This window comes from Chamaea fasciata, unplaced genomic scaffold, assembly GCF_029207755.1.
Source record: "Chamaea fasciata isolate MVZ Bird 193981 ecotype frontalis unplaced genomic scaffold, bChaFas1.0.hap1 SCAF_1, whole genome shotgun sequence".
Taxonomy (NCBI): Eukaryota; Metazoa; Chordata; class Aves; order Passeriformes; family Sylviidae; genus Chamaea; species Chamaea fasciata.
Window position 1 is genome coordinate 105777303 of NW_027094086.1, and position 20379 is coordinate 105797681.

Consider the following 20379-nt stretch of genomic DNA (forward strand, 5'->3'; position numbering starts at 1 on the left):
TTCCTTTGCATGACTGAGTTCAGGCCCTTGCGCTAATCTTTGTATGTAAATACAACTCTGCATATTCATCAGCAAGTCTTCAATCTTCTCTGTTTTTGCTCTTTGATGCCTGTTAAAATTTTCTGATTAAGCCTTTTTTTGCTTTGCCTGTGGAATGAGTGCTTCATTTCTGTAACTTCAGCAGGGGCTTTTACTATTTCTGAAGTAAGGCTTTTGTTTTGTTTCTTTTTTACTTTCAGAAAAAAATGAATTTCTCCACCTTTCCCAATTCCCCTCTTGAATTTCATTGGCTTGTCTGGTTGATAGTAGACAATTTTAATGGTCGATGTTAGTGAGATGAAAAAGTAAGGTCATTGTCCCAGTTTGAATTCCTATTATTTGCTGGTCCTAGGTAATGCTGGTTGTTGCAGATAGCTGCATAAAGGAAAACTGTAAAATAGTAGATGTCCTCATATCAGAATTTTCCTGCCTGTTTACCTGAAAATTTTGAACAGAATACTTCTGTTTGCTCAGAGTTAAGTGCTGGCTTTGATAAATTTGAATCCCAAGAGAAGTTCTAATATCTTGATTAGCTTTCAAATTTGACATGTCATGTATAGCTAAAACCCAAGGAAGCAAAAGAATAATCAATTAAGCATATGTCTGTCATTCTGAGAGCTTGATGTGATTTATCTTGCAGGAAATGCAGCTCCTCATCCAAACCTGTGCTCAATCTTACTTTCACAAATCTACTGTAAACCAAGTTCTGAAACATTTATTTTTAAATCATTGCCTAATAAATAAATTATACAGTAAGAATAAATTTGGCAGGAAATTTAAATCCTTCTGCTATGTTCACTTTCTTAATCTAATACAAAGTTACTTGTTTCATAATAGAAAAGTTTAGCTTATGATGAAAATTGTTAAAGTGACATGAGGCTTATGGAATTCTTGGCAGCATGACCTGAAGGCTGTGCTGCCATTCAGCAGGACTGTAAAAGTCTGGACAACGGGGCAGAGAGAAACCTAATGAGGTTCAAATAAGTAAAGTGTATGGTCCTGTGTCCAGGGAGGAATAACCCCAAGCAGAAGTACATGTTGGGGACTGACCAAGTAGAGGGCAGAGAAGGATCTGGGGGTCCTGTAGGATGACAACTTGACCATGAGCTGGCAGTGCCCTTGGGGCCAGAAGGGCCAGTGGTATCCTGAGGACACTGAGGACATCAGGGCGAGGGAGGTAATCCTCCCCCATTACTCCTCTCTAGTGAAGTCACACCTGGAGTGCTGTGTCCAGCCCTGGCCTCCTCAGTTCCAGAAAGGCATGGAGCTCCTGGGATAGGTCCACTGGAAGGTCACAAAGGAAATTAGGGATCTGGAGCATCTCTCTTATGAGGAGTGACTGCAGGAACTGGGCCTGTTTAGTGTGGAGAAGACTGAGAGGGGATCACATTAATGCAGATAAGTATCTCTAAGGCAGGTGCCAAGAGGATGGTGCCAGACTCTTTTCCATGGTTCCCAGCAACAGGACGAGGAGCAGTGGCTACGAGCTAAAATAAGAAGTTCCACCCCAACATGAGGAAGAACTTCTTTCCATTGAGGGCAGCAGAGCACTGGATCAGGCTGCCCAGGGAGTTCATGGAGTCTCCCTCTCTGGAGACATTCCAACCCCACCTGGATGCGTTCCTGTGCCACCTGCTCCAGGTGACCCTGCCTTGGCAGGTTGGACCAGATGATCTTTAGAAATTCCTTCCAGCCCTAAAAATTCTGTGATTCTATGATCACCCCTGCTGAGACAAGGTATCTCCTGTCTTTTTAGATGGCATTTCCTCACTGCTGTGAAAATAGTTCTTTGTGGAAGAATAGTTACAGTCTTTCAATACCTGTTTCCAAATTCTGTTACACTGTAGGCTTCTATGGATTAATTTTGTCCTCAGGACAGTACTGAAATACTGAATTACAGTTGCATGGCACCCTGGTTTTAGGACCTGATCCGACAGATTACACGAATGAATTAATTTTACGCAGTTTAGCTTTGTTTACTCATGAGAACAAGGTTTTACCCACTTGATCCTTATTAAGATAGTTATTAAGAGGATCCTTATCGGTCAATGTAGATGTATCACATCAGTGAATACAGCAATAAAGAACGTGTCTGTGACTAAAGTTTATTCTAACTTTGGAAGTTAAATCCTCCCAGTAGAAACTTCAGCTTACATGGGGATACTCAGTTTAATATTTTGATTTCCAGCAGTAGTATATGAGATAATACAATTAAATGACACAAATAGTTGAATTTGGACTTTTACTGGAAAAGATACCAGAGGCATTGTTGAGGATGTGAAACAAATAGTTCTGGAAGCTGGCTTGCTCATATGTTTTGAAGGTAAAGTGTTTACACCAGTGCTCTGTGAATGTAGTTGTCCAACATCCTGACTGTTTTTCACCCATGTATTAATGGGAAAAGATCTAGTAAAATGAGTACAATAAAAAACCCCACAGAGCTTGATAACATGAACTGAACTATAACACTTCTCAGCATCCACTTTCTTGTCTTCTTGACTGAAGATACTTAAAGAAACCAAATGCTAATTTACAAAACCAAGTTACTTTATATGTACAGGATGACATAATAAATTAAAAAAAAAATCCCATGAAATGACTCTATTAATTGACTTCTGCATTGCAGAGCTAAATTGTAGTCAAACCAAACTGATTTGTGATGTTTTTCTTGTATAGTGGTTCCTGGGCTTTTAAGAAAAGTAGTCTATTTGAGGAAATTGCCATGAAATGAACAAAAACAGGAATTTAAAAAATAGGGAATAAGAAAAAAAGGTAATTCTAATCACATCTTCCGTGTGTAATAGTTCCTCTGGGCTAGTTTCCCATGCTTAATGTACCTTTAAGTGAATTTTGTCATGCTCTATAGTAAGAATATCTACACTTGGATTTATTCAAGAATATTTACAGTTATGTTTAAAATTCACACTGTGTTTTCCTTTAATGAAAATTAATTTTCAAACACAGTGAAACCCTGATACTGGGGTTACAAAGCTATTTGATGTTCTTGGAATGCAAGGGATTTGAAATCAGTAAGGCTGACCCCTTTTAATGATGCAGTGAAACTGTACCACAGAGAAATATTTTGGTAGTGCTTAGCTATCACAATGAAAAAGAAAAAAAAATCTGTGTCAATTGCTGTGTAGCAGTTAAGTGCATTTTCTGTAATCATCTAGAAAAGTAGGGGCAACTACTACACAAACTGTTCCATCATTTTCATCTGTACTAAGTACCAAGTAGGTGTGAATTGCTCCTTCTTTGATTTGAGGGTGGCTTAGTTTTACCCTTAGTTTTACCCTAAAAGTTTTACCCTTTTACCCTTGGAAAGGTTGCTTGAAGAAACAAGGCAGTGTAGAAGCAGTGAAGAGGAGCCATAGCAATATAAAGTTCACACTCTGCCGGCAAAGCATCCTGTTACATCATCAGTCTTCGTTTTAGACTTAGTTAGATTCTGGCCCCCGTGGCTTTTCCAGAGCTCTTGTCCTCTGATGATTAGATATATTCTGTTCCCCTGTTAAAATTTATTCATGGCCATTTATCCTTGACAGCTCCAATTTAAAAAGCTGTTCTTACTCTTTGATGTTGACCTCAGTGATGTCAGGCCTTTCAGCTGCCCAGTATTAGGCTGTGAGCCCAGATAAGGGACTTAGTTAACCACTCTTGCATTTAGTAGTAGGCTGCCACTCTCCTGTTACCTCCTGGCCAATTAAATTGTTTCTGTTCTGCTTTCCCTTGCAAAATTAGAGCTCAGCTTTGGTTCTGTGTCGCCCAGGAAAGTGGTTTGTGTAAAGGTGTACATTCTTTGGCTTCTAGTCCCAGTGGGCTGGTGGCCATATGCTGATTGCGACAGGCAAACAGCAATTAATTTCCAGATTCTACTACACAAAACCATGAGACACTGCATCAGGTTTGGTAAAATCTTGTATTCCTTTGTTTGTTCCTGATGACAGTTGAGCTTGACTAATTATCTTGATTTACATACTTGTTTGAGCAGCCAAGTATTTTTCCATCCATAACAGTGATAAAATGTTCATTTTGTTATGTGTGTGAAACATGGATTAAGATTTTTTAAAATTCTGTTTTAAGAACATTTAGGGGATTTGAGTGTTAGACTGCCATTAATTTATTTTGAGAAGTAATCCAAGTTGCTCTCGGCATCTTTCAGAATCAACACACAGGATAAAAAGATGGTTTAGCATGTAGAAATCATACTTGGAAGGCATGTGACAGACAGCTGTGGTAATCAGGGTCACGTGCACATTCCTTTCATTTTTATTTTCAGGAAAGAAAAACTAGTATCAAAATGTGTGGAATGGTTTGGTTTTTGTCTTTTTTTTCTTCACAGTTTCCTAAGGTAAGAACACAGAGAATTCTTAGGAATTTAAATTAACAGGTTTGACCTGCTATTTTTCTAAAGCCTAGAGGTGTGGAAAGCAGCTGTTGCCTTAGTCTTCAGTCAGGTTTGTGAGAGAGGTTGAGGACCCACAGGCTGTATTAGAGCATGGTCATCCCCGTGGAATGGCTCATGCTGGGGCAGCTGATGGCATTGCAAACCTCAGCTTTCTGAGACCTGCTGTGGATGAGGAGATGCTTCATAACCACCAGCTCTCATAAGGGGCGTTAGAAGAGGGGAGTCAGCAAAGAATAGTGGAATTGTGTCAGTTGTCCCAATGTAAGGCATCCAAGAGCCAGAACCAGAACAGCATTCAGGAGGGCTTGTAGAGGTAGCTTGCCTGAGAGCAAAGGTTATTAAGATGTCAATGTTAATGAGATATGAAATTGAAATTACACAGTGCATCTTTCTGATCGTTTTTCCCCTCTTGCTGCATTAAAAAGCACCTTCATTTGGAATTATCCTCAAACTATTAAGTAATTTAGCCAGACCAGCAAGGGTTTGATAGTTACAGAACTGTTGTGCTTTGTGCTATGGAATATTCTAAAAAGGTTTTATGAAAAAAGTGGCCCCATTATTTTTTGGACTTTTTGTATGATCAAAACCCTTACAGAGACCTTGAATTAAGCAGCTCTTACCATGTTTTCTTAAAGATTGTGAATTTTATAAACCAGCTTTGATTCTCTTGAAATTTCTAGCCTCTCTTCTGTCTGCTCCTCTTAATAGTGTGAGTGTGTCTGTGTGTGTGTGTTTTGAAATGAATTACTTGAAAGTCTATTTCTACCTCTCTGCTTGTGTTTAACCACTTAACAATGAATCAACACCCTTCCCCTCCCCCTGCAGTTGCTGTAATCCTTATCTTGCCCTAGTTACCCTGCAGATTGCTTTCATCTTTAGCTGTGCTAGTCTTAATGCTTATCCCTTAAGCCTGGCTTTTGACTTTTGCAATGACACTTGGTGTATACGTATCTGGGCAGGTGCATGTGTGTAGCCGTGTATTTTAGAAGGACATAGTCTGTATGTGTGGTGCTGCATAATAATAGAGCTGAAGCATTTCTTGCTGCTTGATTAGTCCCAGTGTTGCACCTCTTCAGTCATTAATTATTTGAAGCAGAGTCACTGGAGTGACATCTGATGAGCTGTCTGATCATTTTAAGTTGAAAAATGCTTTCACCTTCTGGGTCCCAAATGGTTGTATCACTGTCAGATCTACTAAAACTAGGTTTATACATTCAAACCAGAATTGTCAGCTCCATTAGCCCAGTTTATTCCCCAGAGCTGTGGAGGAGCATCAGTATCAATCAGGTGGGATTGATCAATAGTTTTGATGAGAAGACTTAATGGACTAGTGAATCCAGGTTAGTTTAATTCCTTTACATTCCAGCCATTACTGTTCTGAAGATGAATATCCATGCACAAGTTTGATGTAGTTTAAGTAAGCCCTCTAGTTTTGTTGATGGGAATTAGTTTCCAGGTACAATTTATTTATAGAAGATAATTCATATACTAAATACAGGTTAATTGACAAATTAAAAAACAATAGGTGAGCAAATTTATCTCTGACAGATGATGTGCTTAGTTTAATGCTGGGAGAAATTTTTATCTACTTTTCAACCTATATGGCCTACCTTTTTAATTAAAAAATTATTAGAAACTAATTTAGTTTTAATTAATGCTAATCATATTAATACTTATAATATTAGTATTCCTGTATTTGTGGAAGTATTCTGTCATGAAGATATGTTCGGTGCAAGCTTTTAGAAGAAAGCCTTTCCTAGGGTTGCTGTTTTATTTGCGGGTTCATAAATAACTATATCATGCAAAAGGAGTGAATTGGGGAACATGACAGGAACAGAGCTGATTAAATTTCCTGAGTCTTATTGTCATCTTAATATGAAATCCTTGGTTATTTGGAATGCTAATGATGACATTTTCAATCTAATGTAGTTCTTAAATGATTTGCAGTATTAAAGAAACCCCAAATAAACAAACTGACTAGAACAAAATAAAAAGGCGAAAAAGCATCCTCTGACCCCCAAAACAATACCCAGAGCTTCCAGACCAAGAAAGTATTCCCTACAAAATTACAGTGGATTTTTAGAGACGTTATTTTTCTTGTTTGATCTTTGGTGTAGGTTTTTCATTTTGTCATAAGTAATCAAAGCCACTGTGCATACCAGTATTTACTGAAGGGAAAGGTGTTTTGTTGTTTTTTTGGGTTTTATTCACAAAATGTCAGGAATGGCGAGGGTATTTTTTCATGGAGGGAATCTCAGAAGTTCTGGGAAAATGTCTTTTCTTAAAAGAAGAGGCCACTAAAGGCTGCATCTTACCATCAGATATCCCTAAATGGCAGATTAAACCAAACCCAGCCACTGGAGTTGCTGCATTGAAGCTGATTTGTCTGCCTTATTCTTATGTACTGCTCTAAATGTCTTCCATCTGAGTGGATGTTCACCTTTTTGTGTTGGGTTTGTGCAGGATAGTAGGAGAAACCACAGATTAAGGAATACCAATTAATTACATTGATTAACTATGGCTGTAATATTAGACTCAGATTTTCAACATAGTAAGCATTGCAGTTCCAGTCTGACAAAAGGCGTTCTTTAATTCTGTCTTTTTATTAGGCATAAGCTGCTGTATTAGAATCACTGGGACTATTCATGCTGTTTGATTGTATGATTTTGCTTTTTAATGGCTTACTGGCAGAGCACCTTGCACGCAGTTTGACATGCCCTGAAAGGTAATTCACTGCTCCCTTTCAGGATGTCTACACTTCTGTTTGTAGTGAGTAGCTACCTCATAGAAGGGCTTCACTGGAATCATTGTGGCTGCTGACTTTTTGGTGCCCTGGCTATATATGGATATGAAGCTAATCTTTAAAAATGGCAGTTTAACATGAAAAATTCCTGTGCATCTAGTCACATTATCCCTGATGAGTTTAAACTCGTTTTGAATTTACTTGAATTCATACAAAGATGTGTTGCATTTCAAATATACAGGTGTGAAATGCAGGGTAGTGGCCTGCAAAACCTAAATAATTTGAGCTGCATGCTTTGCAATTTGGTTGCTCTTAGATAAAGTAAAAGAGATGCATCTTCAGGTTTAAAGAAAGAAATCAAGGCATTAACTGTTAGAAAGTTGCTGCTCAAGATATATAATCTTTTCTGGTGCATTTTTTAAATCTATTTGCTTTCTTGTAAGAGGAGGAATAAACAATGCTCTAACTTCCCACCAATTTGTTTGATGCAGTGGTATCAAAATGTGACACCTCTGCACGGCCTTCAGTTAGGAGGATTTCATAAGTGCTAAGGAAAAAGTTCACTTATTTCCTCTATTAGATCTAAGCCTCTGAGTTTATGGGAGAATTTTAATTTGGAGTGACTGATTTTTTTTCTTGAGCATTGCATGCCGTGTTCTCCTGGGGATTACTCCTTCTCTTACAACTGCTTTCCTCCAGTTGACTATTCTTGTTATCCATGCTAAATTGTTTTGGAGACTAGCTATAGCACGGCCTCACTTGCTCTTCTGCTACCTCTTAGTCCATAATTGGCTTCATTTTCTTGCCTTTCTGAAAGCTTCCTGCTGCTTTATTCCCTCGGTTGCTACCCTGCTGCATTACTGGTAAATGTTGTCATGACTCCTGTCTCTTGCAGCTTTGGAGATATGTTGTCCTTTACACTGACTGCATTTGTTGAGCTGATGGATCATGGGATTGTATCGTGGGATACATTCTCTGTGGCATTCATTAAAAAGGTAAATTTGTAATCAATGCTATCTGTTCTGTATCAGTTTAAATATTTGAGGTGAGTTGTGATTTGGGTTTTTTCCTTTTTTTTTTCCCCAGGTACATTATTTAGGTTGTTGGTCGAAAAAGGTACATGAAAATGGGATTAAAGTGCTGTTTCAAACTATAAATGCTTGTAGCTGTGGAATCTGCTTCAACTTCTGTGGAAATCAGTTGGAGTGAACTGGGTTCAACACAGTGTTAGGCTTGTCACAGGAGAAATGACTTATTCAATTACATTGTGACCTCCCTGTGCAGATAAAATACAGTTAAAGCAAAAAAAAAAAAGGTATTTTGACGTAATGTAAACTAAAATGAGTAATGCCATATTTCTAGGAACAAAAAAAGGTAGCACTGAAATGTTTCCTCTGGGGTATTGGAAGAAGAGAAATTAGTTAGTTTAAAATTTGAAATTAGGATGATATCTATTGAGTTAATCAAGCTGAACTTTGCCCCTCTGAATCTTGCAGTTCAGATATGTGGTTTTGAAACAGATCTGTCCACGATTTGCAACATATCCTTCTTTACTTACATGTCAGAGATGCACAAAAGCATCTCTTCAGGTGTAGTACTCTTCAGGTGCAGAGATTTATGAGACTTCAGAAAAAGTTTTTGTTACTGATTTAACACTTTTATTTACTGGGAAAGAAAAACCCCCGAACCACATAATTCTCCTTTACAAAGAATTTTCAAACCTGATTGAATTTATCATATTTTAAAGTGCATTTGTAAAGGTTCAAAAGATACCAGTTACTTCACTAAAATGATATCAGAAGCAGTAATGAAATGAATATAACCTGTGGCAAGGAAACCTTCATTTTAGCAGAGTGTGTTAAAGCAAGGACTTCAAATTTAGTTAGAAAATTGCTACCATCAAAGGAGAGTAGAAATTTACTTTTGTTGCCAAAAGTGAAAGAAGGATCTACTATGAAAAAAAGCATTAGATTTTTTGATACTAAATCTCAGTTTTGGTCATTGAAAATGCGGGATGCATTTTTAATAATAAGAAGAAAGAAATAGTGTAACTGATCTGAGCTTTGCTCTGGTTTTTAATTTTTTTTTCCAGTCTCACAGTCTAAATAGGTTGTGATGATGATTGCTGTTATCTTCCAATGGCAAAGAAGATTCTACAACTGTTTTTAACTGACTGCAGGAGACAAAATCAAGTCCAGAATGCCTTATTTTATAGGGAACCCTACTGTGGAGCATATGAAGAAACTTACTAAAGTTAATTTAGAACATCTACTTTGTTATTGGCTCAAAACAAATGTCTTTGTCTAAGTTTGTCAACACCTTTTGCCATGTGGATTGTATTGTAACAAGAGAAGAAATTGTTGTGTTCCCATTGTTAATAAGTCATCTCTTCTGTCCAGCACTTCTATAGGTTTCCCTGGATTATGACCCAATAAAAAAAGAAAAACAAACAAACAAACAAACAAACAAAAAAAACCCACAAAAAATACCCCATTAAAAACCCCACAAAAAACCAAAACCAAAACAACCAAAAGACACATACAAAAGCTTTTTCATAAAGTGCCTGTGAAAACCAAAACTGGCAAGTAAAACCAGAAGTGAAACTGTTGAGCAAGAAAGGGACCAAGGAGAATGATGGGAGAGTTAGAAGAGAAACAGAGGGGACAGAGAATGACAGAGATTGAGGAAAGAGGCTCAGGAGTGTTCAGACCTGCATGCAGTTGGGAGCCAGAAAGGCAGAGCCCTCAGTGGTGAAGTGAGGGCATGGGACAAACCTAGCAGAGCACCTTTGGACCATGTCTCATCTCTGTGGCAGCAATCTACAACTTCATGCTCACTTGCTCCTCCGACTTTTGGCTTTTGACAGGCCACTTGAGGTCCTTGATGGGCTTGCTCAAGTGACTGACAGGATGGATAAGGGACCTGATAAGTTTCTGCTGAGGGGGAACTTGAAATCAAGTGTTTCTGCCTTTTGAAGCTGTCTTTCATGCTAAAAAAAGCTAAATTTGAATGGGGTTGAATTAGTCAGAATTTTTTCTTGAATAGTTTTTTAAACTTGAAAATATAGAAGCTGAAGGAGGCCTCAAGGGGAATGCCTGTCTGCTTCTACTGAATAACTGCTTGGTGTTGGATGCAGACTCTCTCCCATCCTTTGGGTACCTAAAGACTGCTATTCTAACTGTAGCAAGTAAGATTGACATTTTCAAGGAGAACTTTGTTCGTTATTTTAAGGGAGAGTAGCAACATATGGAAAAACTCCCTTATGATATGCAAAGCTCTCTCAAGACCTTTTTCTTGCTTATGATGATATATAGTTCATTTCCAGATTCCATAGCTGCCCAAAGGATTTTGATTCCAAGTTCTTAGAAAAAGTTGCCCTGATTGGTTATCAGAATTGTCCTGCTTCTGGCCAGGACAGGGTTAATTTTTGCAGTATCCAGGAGTGGGCGCGACTAGGACCCAGGGGTTATTCTATACCACCTCACATCATTTTCTGGCGTCAGGGGAAGGGGTCCCTTTTGGATTGGGGTAGTGTGGCAGTGGTCCAGGTATTCCCAGTTTCCACATCAGAAGCATTTGCGTGTGAATGGTTCACCTCTCTCGTGCCCTGTTATTGATAGTGTTGCTGTTACTGTTCTTGTTCTTAGTTCATTGCTGCTTTCAGTAGATTTTTCTTATCTCAGCTGATGATGTTTACCTTAAGTGCCTCCAATTCTCCTCAGTCCCACCACAGGAAGTAGAGGGGAGTGAGAGAATGATGCATTGTTTGGTGTGTTTCAGTGGGAGCACTAAAATGGGAAATACCATTCCTAAACCATGACAAAAATTCACTATGCAAATTTGGTACTTCCATTTTTAGTTCCTACAAGAGGAATAATAAAGTTTGTAGTATTTTTTGATATATTTTAGAAAAAACCTTTTAAAATTACTTATATAATGGCTGTTTCATAAGTGTATGATGCAGAGCCTTAATGCTGACAAATTGTTTACTCCACATTCTAAAATATACTATGCAGGAAAACAGCATTACAGCCAGAAAAGTATTTCTGTGTGTCACAAGTGTCAGTTGTTTTTTCTGTAGTCAAGTGCAACTCTAGTTCCTTACTTTAAAATTATATGCACCCTTTAAAATTTTACTATGCATTAAATCTAAACAGAGACCACAACTGAGACAGATTTTTCTGTACATTTTTTGACAACAGGATCGTACAGGCAAATAACTAATGAACAGACATAATGAATATTCGATCTGTTTCATTCACTGTTTTTTCCCTACCTGTTCTTCTTTCTGGTGCAAATTTTAAATAACAATAGAAATAACAATGGCAACAACAACAACAACAATAATAATAATAATAATTACTATTATTATTATTATTATTAAACAAGTTTTTTAAAAACTTTTGAATTCTGTCTTGTGCCTTAAGTGATGTTGAACCAGGAGGAGAATTCAGATGATAAAGTTTAGTTTGCCAAAGGTTTTTCATCGACCCTCAGTTTATTATTTAGCTCCTATTTCGAAAGAGCATGAATGTGTAAATTCATGGTCTGATTCCTAATTTCCCTTGAAATTAATAGGAAGTTAAGCACCCAGGCTCTTCTGTATGTGGCTATATATGTCCCAAGAGGACTATGCAGATTTTAAGGTCACAGGTATTTTGCTCAAGAAATAATTTTATCCTTAATGAGATACACCCTTGTGACAGACTTTCATGTGGAAGTGCAAAACGATCAAGTTGCTTCTCTCTGGAAAAGATGTAGTATTTTGCCGAGTTTGCATTATTTTAATCATCAGAATTTTTGATAAATGAATGCAGGATTATTTTTGGATGTTGAAAGCCCTCTGTGTGTGGTGCTTAATAAACAGAAAACAGCAAATAACACAAATTTGAGCTCCTGTTGATTCTCAAGAAGGACCTCGGTTTTTTTCCACATCCAGAACTTTAAGTGTGGGAGTAGAATTTCTTTTTAATGCAGTTTTGTTCTCCCTGGAACTTGCATGACTTATTTTTCAAGGTAGACAAGCTTGTTATTTCTGGCCAGACTTCATGCTTCAGCAAGGTGGTTATTAATACACACAGCTTGACATGCAAGTTACCCAGCAGATGTTTTGCATCTATGTTCAGTGTGATATGTCTTTTTAAACACGAGACAGCTTTTTACCTTGTGTTTGTGTTTATGACTAAAAGATGTTATGGTCCAAGGTCAGGACAATAAATGAGGCTAAGGCAGCCTTTCCTAGATGGAGGTTCCAGTTATCCATACTGTTACATTTCTGCCGGTCCCTGATAGGAAAATGTTATATCCCCGTGAAGCATTAACTGCCCCGTGAAGAAGCTGCAGCACCAAGAATAATTCATTGATGTCTGTGCTCCTAAAGAGGTGACAGAAATCTCGTGATTTGGGACACACTCTGGACACCTTGTTTTCCTGCTGCACAAGCAATCCATGGATGCCTGAAAACTGAGGCATCTGGAGGGTATTTGGATTAATGTTGAGCAGTGTAGAGTTGCTCTGTGCAGACACTGTCCCTGTCCTGGGCCCTGTGGAGATCTGGAAGCTCTGGCTGCAATGCATCAAAACACATCTGGATTACCATTAGGAGAGGGGGGGTAGCACAGTGCTTCTGACACACAGATTGTTGCTCTAAACTGCACATTGTGCTTTGCATACTACTGTAAATATTATTTGGCTCAGGACTTGCTGGGAGAAGATACTTAGAGTCCAAAATAGAAAAAGGCTCATCAAGTTGCTTCTCTCCTCCTGTTTTCTGCGCATTCATGGTTCTTTACAGAAAATAAAGTAAATGTATATTCTCTGAATTGAATTTCATTTGGTGTAGGATGTTCCTGCTGTGGCAATGCAAACCAAGTAGCAGAGCAAACAGCAGTGCTGTAATAGATACAAAAAAAAAAAAAAAATCTGTCCCTTTTTCCTTGTCTCCTGCCAAAGTTGAGTGTTTTGCTCCTTCAGTACTACTTAAGAAGTCACAAGTGCAAAACAATACCTTTGTCCATGTGTCAGCATTTTAATGTGACTTTTACAGGCAGCTGGACAGCTATTCCAAGCATAGGGCAGTCCTTTCTTCCTCCTGAAAGGAAACAGTTCTTGGGTCTCAGCAAGCATCCAGAACTGGAAACAGTATAACTACAGTAGTGGCTGTAGCAGGAGTACTGAAGAGACTTGTGAAATTTTCTGGAAGGAACATATCAAACTTGAGACAGGGCCACTGTATTCTGTTACTTGGCTGTAGAGAGCAAGTAACTGTGGTCACACCACACTTCTGTCTGTGCTTGGGTGCCTTTTGTTTTGACTGTGCTGGTGTTGATGTATTTGAAGAAAACCCGTGCAGTTCTTGCTTGCTGCACCACCAGAAGGCAGGTTTCTTCCTGGGAAACTGGGTATGTGGGCTGGGCAGCATGCAGGAGAACGTGTGTTGCCACATCTTACTGCACAGCTGTGTTGACTCTGCAGATGAGTGTGCAGCTTGTCATTGCCACACTGCAAAATAGCAGAGGTCAAACTTGGGTTTAATTAATGTGCCATTTGCTCATGGCAGCTTGCAGTAAAAGAGAAAGTTATTAATTGAAAAGCTGGACTCTAGACAGAGTTATGGAACCAGTTGTCCTGGTCATCAACAGAGTTTTAATTGGTAACATGGAAAGAGCTTTCAGCATTATTTGTAACAGCAAGCAGAAGAAAAAGGCATGTTTTTCTAGACTGTGTTTTGCCAGAAAGCTGGATTATAAGTTTCTCTTTTGAAACATTTGCCTTAAGCCTACATATTTTTTTAGAGAAAATTGGCTGCACAGATTTTTTCTGGAGAAAATGAGAACTAGTTTCCTTGTTTTTTCCAAAGTTTTCTACAGAAAAAATAGAATTGTTTAATTTTTTAATGCTGATTTATCATGATTGTAATGTAATGATGAAGCATGCATTTCAGTCATGTGAATATTGACAATAACCTTTGGTGACTTTTACCAGCTGTAGAACCTGTGTCACTGTGTTCTTTGATGGTGTATGCTGGTTGATCATTTTCAGGTAGTCACTCGTAACTGGCATGTGGACCAGACTACTTCTTATCCTAATGCCTTTCTGAACCACGTCAACAGTTTTCTTTCTTTCCTTTCCCTGTTTTCATGACAAGATGCAGATTCTCTGAATGATTGTATTTGTAGATAGCAAGCTACGTGAACAAATTTGCCTCGGACATCTCTATCTTGCAACGGTCGCTGGCAATCCTGGAATCAATGGTGCTCAATAGCCATGACCTGTACCAGAAAGTAGCACAGGAGATCACAATTGGGCAGCTAATCCCACATCTGCAGGGGTGAGTGAGTTTTGGCTACTGATTGATATGGTGGATATTTCCCCCCCACCAAAAAACAGCACAACATTTGGAGAAAAAAGAGTGGTAGAAAGACCAGAAACCTCCTTTATGATTCCTGCCTCCACTAGAAGTGACTGCATAACTGATAAGTCTTTCTGGAGTTGCCTGGTCATTAGGGTTTTTTGTTTTGTTTCATTTCGTTTTGTTTGTTTTCTACAAGCTACCTATGTGGTTGGGAGTGGGGAATGAAGAGAGGAGCACCCTGAGCACCTAAAGCACCAAATGCTTAATGCCATTAGCAAACAGATGGGGTTGCTTTGCTTACCAGACTCTGGGAATTGTGTAAGACAAAAGTTGCTCAACTGATGCTGAATGTACATTTGAAAAGGGAGGGCTTTTTCTTATATAGTAATATTAAAGTGCTTAAATGGATGGAAGCTGCCTCTTGTAGCATAGAGTAATGTACCGTGCATAGTTAGGCTTGTCTCCCACCTGGGACATTTTCAGTGCACCTGAAAGGCTTTAATACTATCAGGTTCATTTCCAGACGCCTTTAGGGAAGATTCCTCTTCCTATCTGCAGTTGTCGTGCACCTGGCGGAAACCGGTTATCAGACTTTTACTGTGGTCAGTGGAGGGTCAATGGCAGTTTAAGGGGCAGTTCATTCCACCATTTTTGAATTCTGAGTCTTCCTTTGGGACATCATCTCTCTCTCAATAATAAAGACAGCCTGGTCATGGCCAGCCTTGGTTACCTAAATTATGCGGTTAACATGAAGTGCAAACAGCTCCTCCACTTCTACCTGCAGAAATGCAGCTGGAAGATCAGTTTCTACAGCTCATGTGTATTCTTCTCTCACGTTTACAACATTTTTCCAAACAGGACAGACCAAGAAATCCAGACGTACACCATTGCAGTAATAAATGCGCTCTTCCTTAAAGCACCGGATGACAAGAGGCAGGTAGGTTGATGGGGGTTGTATACATATGCATCTGTAGGATAGCAAGTATTTATATCCATACCTGCAGTTGTCCCAGCCACACTTTTCCTGCAGTTAATTCAAACTGAAACTGGTTCTGTTGTTTCAAGCTGGGGTATAATTAATTTTAATGGAGCTACCTCCATCTTGCACTGGTATTAGGATGGATTAAGCATTCTTCCATGCTCTTGTAGTTCCCTGTGACCTCATATGAACCATATTGACTGTGGCTGACTGTAGTATTTATTGTACTGAACTCTTTGCCAGCACAGCTTGTAAACCCAGGCTATTTTTTGGTAGAATGTTTTCCCCCGGATTTTTTATTAAAAAGTGTGTTTCTTTTGAAAACAAAAATATTTTGCTGTGTAAGCATTTCATGACTTTTATAGTGTGCTATTTTAAGTTAACTTTAGTGCCAGATATCAGGAAATATTTCAAGATTGCTACTTCATGTTAAATGGGGATGGAATGTGAAGTGTTATGAAATAGCAAAGTTTTATCCATGTTTATGAAGTTACTGGCTTGTGTCAAAACAGATTTAGTCATTTATTTATTTAACATTTCTGTCACCAGGAACAGTGATGATAATTCTTGTGGTGACGTACTGTTACTGTCCAGAACAAGTTCACTGAGGGTTGCTGATCAGTTCTGACAAGGACTTTCCTTAGATTTATTTACATTTTTAAATGCTGGAGACTGTTTAAACAAACATCAAAGTCCTAATGAGCATTTTTGAGGGGAGGTTGGTTGGTTTTTTTGTGTTTTGTTTCTTGTTCCTAAAAATATTTTTAACATTGCAAATAGGGAAAAGTATAACTGTGGTTTAATTACAAAAAAAAGACTCTTCCACCCCTCACCCTGCTCTTTTTTCCTTCTTCCTCCAATACAGTCTTCTGTAACTAAGGCGAGAAGGCACCTAATGACCAAAAATTGGAATAAAAGTTTTTCTTACAATTTTGGCATAAATTTATAATAGATTCTTGTAAGAAACCCAAAAGTTTTGCTTTTTACATTTGTGAATAGTTGCCGTGGTGTTTCTGTGAAAAGTATGCTTTGTCATATTCGAAGTGGAGGGACGCTGTCAGATGTAGATAAGACTTCAGTATTAATCAGTGGGCATGTGTTCCTTGAATGACAGTAACACTGTATTTCCAGCAAGCAAAACTGTGTCTTGCCAACAGTGTAACCACCTAGTGAGGCTGGCAGTAAGCCAGGCAGACTTCACCTGTAGTACCTGCTGCTGTGACACAAAATTGTTAGTCAGGGAGTTTATGATCATCAGGAGATAATGATCTGCTTTGGCTTTGAAGGATAATAGCTCTGACACTTGCAGAAATTTTTCCTCAGCCTTTAATAACCCAGAATATGCAGTTAGAATCTGTTCTGTTTCTCTTTATATCTGTCTTGTGGTTAATTAGTGAACCACACAATAGAGAAAGTAGGTGTCCATTGCCTTCCAAATAGCATTAACAGATGGCACTTACTGAACTCTGTCTTTCTAAGAGAATAAACTGAGGTGATGCAGTCTTATGCAATTATCTGGTGATGGGCACTCAAAAGTTAATGTTCAGCACTCACTAGTAATATGGTTAGAAGTGAGAAGCTGCATCAAAACTCATATGACTCTGGGAACTTTGGCACCCTCTCTGCTGCTGACTTATAGGCATGATGTGGATGGCTGCTCTGCAATTAAGGAAGGGATTTAAATTGGCACTGCTGTCTGAATTCTTTCCCCTCTATTTTTTTTTCCCCTCTCTCTCTGTTTCTGTAATGCAAAACCCAAGAAGTCCAAGATTTTTCTTTTTAATGAGGACTCCCTGGTTGCTTTGCTTCTCCTGCCCCTGTCAAGGACCAAATCATCTAGAGAAAGCTAGGTGACTAATAAAATAGAAAATAAGTCTATTGGGAAAGAGCTGAGAGTTTGAGCATTGAAATGATACTGCGAATGTTTGAAACTTCTTTCTCATTTGTCTGCATTCTTTGCAGAGACGTTGCTATGGGAAATGAGATGGCAAATTTGGTCAGATAATTCTTGTTCTCATCAGCTAGTACAATACTTATATCAGAAGAGGCAGCTTATTAGCTGCTAATGACTGTATAGCCTTTTTGGAGGCAAAGTCGATTTTGATGCAGTAATTGGTTTTTTGAATGCTTGTTGCTTCAATCAATTTTAGTCCAGTGACAAAAAACCCCCCAGTATCTCAATAACAGCTTTTTAAATGATAGCTATAAGAAAGAACTAACAATTTGAAAATCTTCTAAAAATTAAATAGAAGAATTTCCTTTTTATTGTTTTCTTTACACTGAATGTAGAAATACCATCTTATATTCTGTACCTGTTATTCTTTTGGCAGTGGGTACATAGTTTGACAAAAATCCAGCCAGTCTGTTCCACGGAACATTGAAGTATATCATGTGCCTGGCACTCCCCCTGCAGCTCAGCTGCTCATTTGTGGAAGAGATGGAACCATCTATATCATCCATTCCTTTGCTCCTTTGCTGTTATGTGCAATTGAAACCTGTGCAGCCGGAAAAGGCTTAAAACCTGAAGCTGAGTTTCTCTTATCATTGGTCACTTGTTCCTTCTTTATCACTCCCATGTTCTGCTGCAGCACCCTTTACATGGTACAAAGAAAAGAGTTCAACATCTCTGACTGCCTCTTATCTCACAATAAGAATTTTTTTTTTTCTGAGCAAGTTCTCGCCTAACACTTGCTTTATTTACACTGCTTCTGCAGATGTGTTTTAGTCATCCATTTTTCATATGTTTAATATTATAGTCTCAGTTTTTCTGTTTTCTAGGGGACTTTTTAAATATAGAAGTGACTAGTATGTATTCTATATTAGTCTTCAGCTGTCACGAAGTTAAGCAGGAAGGCAGTGCATGTGCAAGCATATCTCTCATACATGCACACAGAAACACACATTTCTATACTGATGGAAGAACTCGTGGAACTTAAAAATAGGGCATGCTCTTGTAGGCATGGTTAAGATTAGACTCTTATGCTTGGTAAGTGTAAATTATTCCTTTCTGTTCATTGTATGACAGTTTGCAGCATGGACATTTGGGATGATCTGCTTAAGTGTTAAAGCATATTCACCTTGACAGTGATTTCAGACAGGTCTAGAAAGACAACTTACTTTAAAGCAAAAGAGTGGACCAGTGTCAACACTGATACTAAAATACAGGGGAGATTCATCATTTGTTGTAATAAAACAGCACTGAATTGTAAGCTGATTTATTGAATGAAAGTTGGAACACTTGAATTTAAAACAGCTGAAGTATTAAAGTAAATAAACATTTTATTTGACATCTTTTTTTAAAGTCCTGGCTGGCTTCCAGTCCATGCTTCTTTCTGTATTGTCTGTGGGGGAAAGTTGTGCTTGAACAAGTGTGTAAATACTCTCTTCGACCCACAGAAGTCTCTTCTGAAGTCTTTCACCATGGGATTTGGACCACCAAAGCCCTCAGCTTGTGATATACTTTTAAATATCTTGGTCTCTCTTCTTGTGGTAGAGAATTCTGACTTTTTGATCCCTCAAATAATGCATACAGTCATAATGCTGATATACCGCTTCTTTTCATTTGTAAGTAACAATGCAGAAATGTAAGACCTTTTAAGTCAGTGTGTTTTTCTATTTTTTGAAATAGAAAAACACTTCTGGCTATTTTTTAAATTTTTTTTCTTTTTACTAAATCAGGAAATGGCAAACATTTTGGCACAAAAGCAGCTTCGTTCCATCATCTTAACTGTAAGTACATGTTTGTCAAAGTTACTGTTGAGTAGGAGAGAGAAAAGGTGACTCCATTTTTGGTGTTCATAGGTCTTATCTTGACATGTTTTAATTAATTGCCTTTGGATTTTGATGTGTTTTGAAGCCTTGTAATATAGAAAATGAGGTTTGAATGGTGGCTGAATGGGTTCAAAACTGCTTTTTGGAAGGGTTATTTTCCCAGTCACAGAAATTGTGGTTTCTTCATGAAAATACAGTGTTAAATACTCCTGTGTTTTTTAGGTACTTTTGATTTTTCTGTCTTGATTGACATAACTCATCATGACTTACACATAAGAAGCATGAATTAAAGCTAATGAAATAGTTAATGGACATAATATCGAAGACCTGCATCATGGAAAATCAGGGATTTTGCCTTTGATGTTTGAGTAGATTACATCTTCAATGGAATTAGGCAAAATCTTTTTCTGTAGTGAGTGTAAAACAAACCAAACAACCCCTCGCACTCTTGTTTGCTATCTTAATTTCAGTGATACATACTAAACCCCCAGAATTTATTTCAGAAGGCATGTTTTTACACTGGTTGAGTTCACAGGAAGTTTGGAACCATCATAAGGATAATATTCTTAGGTGTTTATTTATTGTCATAAAATGCTCCAGTGGCTTTTGGCAGATGGATTCTTTTAATCTCTGGAATTGCACAACATCAGTTGATGTATCCATCTCCCACTTGATGATTCTTTCCTTATGTACTTTGCTGTGTTTTAGAGTCCTGGCTCTGTTTCCCATATAAAACTGCTTGGTGGTTTTGGCATACCAGGGATTTTTAAATTGTCCATTAGTTTTGTGTTTGCTTTCTGAACGGGATAATTCTGCACATATAGGGCATCATATACTAATGTATTTCTAAGGAGTTTTCTTCATACAGATTGTCTAGTAGAGGCAGGATTGTGGTGTGATGCTGACTCCCTGTTGAGCCCTGTTAAATCACTTTATTGTCTGGCTGTGTTTGCAGCCTGAATACTTTTCTGCTCAGACAGCTACTCTCTTAAATATTTTCTTAATGTAATCTCTCAGAAAAAATAAAAAAAATACAGAGCTCTAAAGCTCTTGGGATGGAATTTATTCTTTGGAGTGACTTCTCA

General features: G+C 38.1%; 1 protein-coding gene across 7 annotated transcripts in view; it reads left to right on the top strand.

The window, feature by feature from the left end:
- ELMO1 (engulfment and cell motility 1) overlaps nt 1-20379 on the top strand; it is a 304867-nt gene that overhangs the window by 98545 nt on the left and 185943 nt on the right. For all 7 annotated transcript variants that reach the window (XM_066192198.1, XM_066192190.1, XM_066192232.1 and 4 more), the window contains 4 exons: nt 8086-8185; nt 14369-14520; nt 15403-15481; nt 19202-19252. In XM_066192198.1, coding sequence (XP_066048295.1) covers nt 8086-8185; nt 14369-14520; nt 15403-15481; nt 19202-19252 — 382 coding nt within the window. The remainder of the gene's footprint in view (nt 1-8085; nt 8186-14368; nt 14521-15402; nt 15482-19201; nt 19253-20379) is intronic.